This window comes from Sinocyclocheilus anshuiensis, unplaced genomic scaffold, assembly GCF_001515605.1.
Source record: "Sinocyclocheilus anshuiensis isolate Anshui unplaced genomic scaffold, SAMN03320099.WGS_v1.1 scaffold534, whole genome shotgun sequence".
In the NCBI taxonomy this organism is placed as follows: domain Eukaryota; kingdom Metazoa; phylum Chordata; class Actinopteri; order Cypriniformes; family Cyprinidae; genus Sinocyclocheilus; species Sinocyclocheilus anshuiensis.
In genome coordinates, this window is record NW_015547712.1 from 1156122 (window position 1) to 1165285 (window position 9164).

At 34.6% G+C, this 9164-nt stretch overlaps 1 protein-coding gene across 1 annotated transcript in view; it reads right to left on the reverse strand.

Annotated features, from left to right (window-relative positions):
* Positions 1–9164, reverse strand: part of ints9 (integrator complex subunit 9) — a 19817-nt gene that overhangs the window by 7284 nt on the left and 3369 nt on the right. The window contains exons 2-15 of the mRNA XM_016506912.1: positions 9025–9152; positions 8188–8248; positions 8018–8080; positions 7780–7919; positions 7462–7548; positions 6363–6483; positions 6139–6273; positions 4399–4510; positions 4140–4320; positions 2572–2632; positions 2304–2475; positions 1461–1585; positions 1179–1346; positions 204–302 (exon numbers count right to left, since the gene is read on the reverse strand). Of these exons, the coding sequence (XP_016362398.1) occupies positions 204–302; positions 1179–1346; positions 1461–1585; positions 2304–2475; positions 2572–2632; positions 4140–4320; positions 4399–4510; positions 6139–6273; positions 6363–6483; positions 7462–7548; positions 7780–7919; positions 8018–8080; positions 8188–8248; positions 9025–9152 (1653 nt within the window). The remainder of the gene's footprint in view (positions 1–203; positions 303–1178; positions 1347–1460; positions 1586–2303; positions 2476–2571; positions 2633–4139; positions 4321–4398; positions 4511–6138; positions 6274–6362; positions 6484–7461; positions 7549–7779; positions 7920–8017; positions 8081–8187; positions 8249–9024; positions 9153–9164) is intronic.

Here is a 9164-nt window from a genome sequence, read left to right on the forward strand (position 1 = left end):
TATACACACACACACACGTGTCAGACTGTCCTGTGTGTTCACGCTGGATGAATAAACTAGTTTACAAACCATGCTGTTGGTTATAATGTGGGCTAAAAAAAAGCTTCAGACAATGTTGAGAAAAATGTAGGCAAGCTAAAGATTTAGATAAAGTTTATCAGGCTGTCGCACTGAACACATGCTGTGTTCACACACTCACTGACCTGCAGAACGTGCTTGTTGTCCTTGGACTGCAGAACCGCAGACACTGTAGCGACAGAGACGCCTGCTTTAATCTCTGACGGCACCAGAGACCTGGCGAGCTGGACGGTTAGAAGGAGAAAACAAAACTCAGGTACTGAACACACTAGCAGCATACATATTATTAACTGATATAGTTCTTTTTTATTTCTGATATTATTTTAAAGCATACAGATAATCAATATACAAAACTAACAAATAAATATTTTTAAAGCTTTTTGACCAGTGTTATAATTAACAAAAACTAAAACTATTTAAATCTATTTTTGTTACTTAAAAAGAAAAAAACTTAAAACAGAAATATTAGATGAACACCTTCAACTAAACAAAAATTAGAAATTTGTTTTGGCATCTAAGTGAAATAAGTTATTTAAAATACTAAAATTACTGAACTGAAATAAAACTAAAACGAAAATAAATGTATCTAGAAATGCGTGTATAAAAATGAATAAAATGACAAAAGCACTTCTAAAAACTAAAATAAACTGAAAATGCAAAAATAAAAGCCAATTCAAATAATATTAAACATTATAGCCGTAAATAAATAATACGAAAATAGCACTGTTTTTGAAATCATGATAAATATAAAAAAATATATATTAATATTAGATGAAAAATTCAAACTCAACGAAAATTTGAAATATTACATTGGCAACTAACTAAACTAAGTTTAGGTTAAAATTACTAACTGACTAAAACTAAAATTAAAATAAACTATTTACAAATATTATATATATATTGAAATAAGTTAAAATACTAACTAAAATAAAACTAAGACAGAAATAAACTATTTATAAATATAAAAAAAGTAACAAACTGAACTAAAAACCTAAAACTAAAAGTTAATTCAATATATGAATATTAGATATTAAAGCAGTTAATCTGTCAGTGTGTGATTAAATTGAATCTTAGAGAGCTGTTGAGAGTTGTGTAGGGACCTCAGGCAGCAGGTGGATGCGCTCGTAGCGGCGTCTGAAGGGAAGGCCCAGGACGGAGCAGCGGCGGTAGGACATGGGTGGAGGCTGCAGCTCCAGCATCAGGTCCGAGCGGTGAGGCTGAGCCGGAGGAGGCTGCGTGTACGGCTCCGGACACACCACATGAAGAGGCTGATGGGACAGCACAAGAGACATAGTCAGTCGAGGCCAATTCAATCATTTCATGTCTTAATGGACACACTGAGGACATCTGACCTTCCGGCCTTCAGGAGGAACAGACTGTACCTGGATGTCCTTCAGGAGTTTGGACACCTGGTGGAAGTTGAGCCGCGTGTCTATGGGACAGTAAACGCACTTCATGGCCAGCGGCTGGTACGGAGCCAGAGCGTCCAGGTAAGAGAAGTCCGGCTCTGAGAGTCAGAGGTCAAAGGGTTTCAGAACTACACCACATTCAGGGAATCCTGGAAACCCTTCAAGTCCATTTTCCAGCACATTTTCCATCCCAGTTTCCATGGCAACTGCTCTAGACTTTCTAATGGGTTTCCACATCATTATAAAATCATTATGAAAAATATTGTTTGTAGAAAAGAAAAAGTACCGTGTCAATCGGTGCAAAAAATTGTAACGATTCTAAAAATAGTCATATGCAAAATATACTGTATTATTTTTTCTTTTGCTTTTGGGGTGAATGGTGCTCATTAATCTTCTGCTCACCGAGGTTGCATTTATTTGATTAAAATACAGTAAAAACAGAAAAATAGTGATATATTATTACAATTTAAAATAACTGTTTTCTATTTGAATGTATTGTAAAATGTAATTTATTCCTGTGATTAAAGCTGAATTTTCAGCATCATTGCTCCAGTCTTCAGTGTCACATGATCCTTCAGAAATCATTCTATTATGCTGATTATCAATGTTGAAAACAGTTGTGATGCTTCATATTTTTATGGAAACAGTCATACATTTTATTTTTCAGGATTCTTTAAATAAACAGAAAGTTCAAAAGAACAGCATTTAATGAAATAGAAATAGTTTGAAACATTATGTCTTTACTGTCAGTTTTGATCAGCTGAATGCATCCTCGCTGAATAAGAGTGATGTGTTTAGTGATATGCTGTGTCTCACCGGTGAAGATGATGGTGTTGAGGCTGGATTTGCCCCACAGCTCCATGAAGTGCACCACATCCCCGAAGCGCAGGGACGGGTGACCAGTGAACACCACACACGGCTGCCGGAACTCACTGCTGAAATCTCCATGGATGCTGGGGTAATGCTTCAGTTTATTGGTCTGAATCAGCTGCAGAAAGCAAACACGTGACAGTCAGTGAACGACAAACAGCTGTGTGTCAGTACAGGTCTGTGTTCTGATGATTTCGCAGGGTTTGGTTTGTACCTCTGCGTGAGGAAAAGGCGGCTCGGGCAGATAGACCTTAGACTGCTTGTTCTGACACAACCTTCAACACGAACACACAAACCAGCCAGAGAATGAGCTATTATTGAGCACGTCTACGGAAATATCACAGCAATAATGAACAATTACCATGGTAACTAGGGATGTTCATTTTAACCGGTTAACCGACCGTAAGAATTTTGACCGATTAATACAATCAGTTAAACGGTTTAAAAAGTCATTTAATTATTTATTTTTTCAGTAATTTATCAAAATATTTAAAAAGGTTTGCTGCATGGTTAAAATACGCTACGCGTATTAAAAAAAAGTGTTTTTTAGGGGGGAAAAACATAGCCTAAGTCGCGTACAAGTCGCATTTTATTATTTCATTCAGAAATAGGCCTAATGCCAACGCGAAATGTTTACAAACATTCTATCGTTTTCAAAAACTTGCATTTTGAAACCGGTTTTCAAAAGTTTGCATTTTCAGAACCAAAACGCATAAAAAATGTCAGTTTTTTTCAGAACCCCCTTAGAGACTGGCTTATCTGAAAATAAATACCACACTAATAGAGTGATCTGGAAAAATTCAAATACTCAAAATAGCTGCAAAGCTACTAAACATTTCAACATATTCTAATGGCAATTCGTAACTATTAATATTTTGGTGAATTGCGGCTAATTCATACAATCTCATTCGTATGCTTGTGTACAATCTGCTGAGGCCCCACTGATGGTTAGGTTTAGGGTTGGACTATCATGCTTGCTATTTTAAAAACAAATTGCACATTTCTGTACAAATCAAGTATGAATTTATATGAAATTGTCGCCTTGCAAAATACTTACAATTTGCTCATTAGGTCGGATTGGTATGTTTAAAAGTTGTATATAGATATAATCATAACAAAGCCACAAAATTGCATTGTTGAGTGAAAAACTACTGTATAAAAATTGTGTATGAGTCACATTTTATTAATACATTCTGAAACAATGAAATAAAAGTTTGCATTTAAAAAACACTATTTATAAACATTTATAAACACTACAAACATCTATTTTAGTTCTCCTCACTCCACAACAAATCCTTTCAATTAACAGTATTTAGAAAAGAACAAGAATTTAAAATATAAGAAGCTATAGCAATATAAACGAGAAGCCAAAACGAATTCATTTAGGCTAAAACGAAACTGAAACCAACGTTGGGTCTCTCCACACAAAATCAAATGTTTCCGTATTCGCGAAGTATTTGAATGGCAAATTATTATTTATTATGTACTTCACTCGCATTCCAACATCCACGTAAAACAAAATGTTTAAATAACCGAAATGAACATCCCTAATGGTAACCATAGTATCTGCTAGCATATTATCAAACCAGTGAACTTCAGTGACGCTTCCAGTGACTTTTAAAGAAATATCTGGAGTGGTGTGTCTACTGTACCGAGTTCTGTAGCAACTATAGTATTTTGGCAGAAGCTATGATTACTATGGTACTTTTTAGTAACAGAAAAAGCCATTCTATCTCTTATTTTTAAATCAAGCACATTACTGGAAGCGGTTTGTGATCGTACCATTCTGCGAAGATCTGCGAGAACTCCAGCGAGCTGTTGGCCACGGGGGAGATGAAGTAGAACGGGGTGCTGCCCAGGTTAGCCGAGTCCATGAACTGATACAGACACTCCAGCAGGTCGTAGATGACCCCGGACGAATAACACGGGACCAGCACGTTCCCGCCGGCACGGATCGTCATGGCTGAGGAGAGAGAGAACACTGAGTCAGACGCGCTCTGACGTAACACGCCGGATCAGGCTGCAGCTGTGTCAAACTCACACAGGTTGCTGCAGAATTCTCCCAGCATGCCGTCTGGGTTGGCGGTGGGGATCTGGGTCAGGCCTGTCAGGATGAGCACGTCGCTGTTCTTCAGAGAGCTCTGCTCCATGGGCTGCACCAAGAAAAACTGATGTTTTATACCAGAGGTGAAAACCCTAATGAGCTGTCTTACTGTCCAGCATACTGAGAGAACATTCACACAGCTCACAGTAGATGTCAACAAAGTGCATTTCTTCTCATATTGATATATTTTTCAGCTTTATTTCAGTTAACAAAAAAGATTATTATAATTTTTATTCATTACTATTAAGAGACTAAACTCACAACTGATATCAATCAAGTGTGATATGTTAGAAAACACATATTTCTCAACCAGTGTTTTTTATTTTGTATTATTTATATACTTTTATGGTACTTATTAATATTTTGAATTAGCTTTTTTTTGTTATGTGATTTGGTATTTTGTATTATTTTGAACTAGATTTTTTATATATATTTTTTTTTTTGTTGGTATATTTTCAGTTTAAGTTTTTGCAGTTTCGTTATGTGCTTGTGGAATTTTTACGTTTTCTTTTTTATTTAGCTTTAATTTATTTTAATTCTGTTTTAGTTCTAGTAATTTTAGCACTTAAACTTATTTCATTTCCGTTAGTTGCCAAGGCAACATTTGTAATTTTTCTCATTTCAACATTTCTAAAAAGCACTCGACCAGAGTTAATTATAATATTTTGGATTAACTTTTATTTTTATATTTCAAGTTTTCATTTTTTTTTTCTACGTTTTAGTATTTTTGTAATGTGCTTCTGTCATTTTTATTTGTTTTTGGTCTTTTTTATATATTTTTTATATAGCTGTAATTTATTTTTGTTTTAGTTTTAGTAATTTTAGTACTTTAAAGTGCCCCTATTATGGATTTTTGAAAATGACCTTTCATGCCGTGTGTAACACAGCTCTAAGTGAATGAAAACATCCTGCAAAGTTTTAAATCTGAAAGTGCAGTGTATAAAGTTATTGTCTCTCAAAAGAAAGAGTTGACTGAATCATTGAAACGAGTCGTTTTTAAAACGCATCCCAAGCCGTTTCAACTCATTCGAGTTGGTTGAATAAATGCTAATTCATTCTTTGCCACTAGGTGCCGCTTTTGGAGCGGTAAAACGTTTCCCCGGTAACGCTACATTTACATTTAGTAGACGCTTTTATCCAAAGCGACTTAAACTTCTTTCATTTTAATTAGTTGCATTTCTCATTTTTGCTTACATTTGTTAAGTGTAAGTTTTTCATCTAATATTTAGATTTTTTTTTTTTTAGCTTTATTCCCCTAAACAAAAATGATATTTAATGGTTTTAGTTTTAGTTAGCAATAACAACACTGGACTCAATTTACGATCGATTTCAATGTTGCTATGCCATGCGTACAAATATATAAAATAAACACTGGGTAAAACGGTCCATTTTAAATTGAACTTTTTTATTAATACATTCTGCTGTAAAACAAATTAATTTTGAAGTATTACTATTCATTTTGTTTTAATTTGAATGAATATTTTATTACTTAATAGATTTTATAATACTGAATAAATTAATCATCAGCATTTCTCTCGACTTGGACGATTTTTCATGATTTAAGGCATTGTGTTCTCTCTCAAGGATCCGTGTGATGCTGCCTCAGACGGCACTGAAATGCTGTGTGGGCAGGCGTGGCGTGTTTCTGCTGTGATTTGTGTGTGTGTGTGGCGTCACCTGAGGGTGTGTGGTGAGCAGAGACGAGCCAGACACATAAGACACTTTCTCATAATGCGACTGAATGATCCAGTTTGAGCTGCCCAGAGAATATCCCGAACTCAACGGCGTGATCTGCACCGCTCCAAACAGCTCCTGGCAGACAGAGACACAGATTAAACTGAGGAGTTTAGACGGATTTATGCCTTTCATTTTAGCCTGGAGGGTCGAAATGAGGACCTCACCACTTTCTGAGAGTAGCCCACCAGCTGGACTTTACTGAGGGCAGAATTGACTTCCTGCACGCTGTAACACTTCCTCCAGCTCCAGACGTCCACCGCGTCCTTCAGAGGCCCCGGGAGCAACCTGAAATACAAACACCTTCATCAGATTTCAAACCAGTGATGATCAGTGACGTTTCCAGTGACTATTATGAAGAAAAGAAAAAACGTGATTCATTTAATATTCAATTATTAATTACATTATATATTATTAAATGTATTATTTCTATATAATAGATTTAATAATAATGTCTATATTCTAGATGTCTTTAAAAATACAAACCCACAATATTTATCCAATGAACTAGAAAAATGCAATTACATATCACTGAATTACTTTATTTTTATTATTCAATAACTTTGAAAATTATTTATTACATTTATGAAATATTTAATTATGAATTATATTATTTTATATTATATCACTGATGTCCTTAATAATACAAAATCAATAATATCTATCTGATCAACAGGAAAAATGAAATTAATGAAATATCTTTTGTTGAATTATTAAATATATTTTACACATTTCTTTAATAAGACAAAACCCACAATATCTAGCAGATGAACTACAAATAATTAAACTAATGAAATAATCAATTTTATTTTGATAATTTAATACTGAATTATTAATTGTATTATTATATTACTTTGTATTAGATTTCTTTAGCAAGACAAAACCCACAATATCTAGCAGATTAACTACAAAATGTATAGTTTTGTTATTTTTATTTAACATTGAAATATTAATGATATTATATTACTGTTCATTATATTATAGGTGTCTTTAAGCACCCACAATATCTAGCAGATTAACTACAAAAAAATTTATTAAATACAATTTTATTTAGTTAATTTAAAACTGAATTATTAATTATATTATAATATTAAAGATATCTTTAAAAAGACAAAACCCACAATATCTAGATGTACTAAAAAAAAATGTATAAGCAACCTAAATTGCACACAGACACCTTTATGGGATTTCTCATTCATGCACCACTCAAGCGTCACAAAAAAGATAAATAAGTGAACTGTTGTCAGAATGAGCTGCAGTGAGTACCGCTGTATTTCTTTGTTCTTCCAGCAGGTTGCAGCTTGAGCCTTTGGTACTCTCTCCATGAACGTCACCAACTCCTCCATCAGCAGCCTGAAGCAGACACAACATCACACCAACCGGTGAGGGGCTTCACTGCAAACTGAACTGAACTGAACATTATATCAAGTGAGGAATTCAATGTCAGCTAATGTGAGATCATTCAAGTTCAAAAGAACAGAAATCGTTTGTAACATTAAATGTCACTTCTAATAAACTGAATGCATCTTTGCTGAATAAAAGTATGAACTTCTTTCAAAGCGGTAGTGAGTTGGAGAAGCGCACCTGCCGATCTGTAGGGTGGGTTCAGTGGCGTATACGGTCCCGGTGAAGCCCGTGTGTTCGGTGATATACGGCAGAGCCATCATGCAGTGATAGTTTGAGATCAGGATCACGTCTATGGTGGAGAGGTCCAGCAGCTCTTTCTGGAAAAGTCCAGTCATTTCTTAAACAAAACACTTTCTGCTGCACAGACGGGACAGAAGGAGGGAGAGGTTTATTTATGCAAAGAGCTAATATTTACTTCAGGGAGGCAAAACTCGGGCTGTGAGTCCACAAACACACGTCCTGAGCATTCCTTTAACTCCTAAAACACACACACAGCATATTTAAATCATTATGGAAACATATTTGAATTCATTCATATTTTTAAATAGAGCACTGTGATTATTTCAGTGTCAAACAAGTACTCACTTTTTCCAGGTTTATGGCTCCATCTTTGGAAACCCATCCTGGGAGTTTGGATAATCTTGGACTGTAAAGCAGCAGAACAAAGTGATTTTTTATCAGAATTTAACAGAAAAAAAGTAGCTTTAACTAACATGTTCATAAGATATCTAATTGTTTTAGTCTACTGCATGGGATTCTTTGTCGCTTAATTGTTTAAAACCTAGTAGATATTTACATAATATAAGATATAATGTATGTTATATATATATATATATAGAGAGAGAGAGAGAGAGAATATAAGAAACGTATAATATCTAATACATGTCTTAAGACATGTAAAGTCATCATATCATATCATATGAAAATTAGGATGGTTATGTTATTTTCATTTGTAATAATTGTTCAGTAAAAAGGAGTAAAAATAAAATATTAAGTGTATCTAATTCGAATACCAAGCATATTAATAAAAATGGTAATGCATAATATTTTCCACATTGAATATTTAATCATTTTATTTAAATACACTAATATAACAGTTTAAAGTAGTAAAGAATTACTTTACTGATCCTCTAAAATCCAGCTGAAGTGTTGCAGTAATGAACATAAAACAAGGGTAAAGAAATAAAAAACCTAAATACAATACAGTAAAGTAGTATCAGATTAGAAAATGCATGCAGAACAACACTACAACACCTTACAGAGCATAGGCAAAAACAATAAATATGTCGTGTATATTTAGGACTATTGGAAATACGAAGAGATGTGCACATGTGCTTGAATCCAAATGCCATTTGATATCAGCACATCAAAGTGTGTATATAGATCGCGAGTGATCCGGGTTCTAGCGCGGATGAGTCTGACCTGTGCACCAGAGGCAGCGGCAGGAAATACAGAGCTGCTGTTGTGTCCAGCCCACAGTCCAGCATGATGGTGGTGGATTTAAACTTCAGCACATTACAGGGCAGAGTGGGATGACCTGACAGACAGTACTGAACACACAC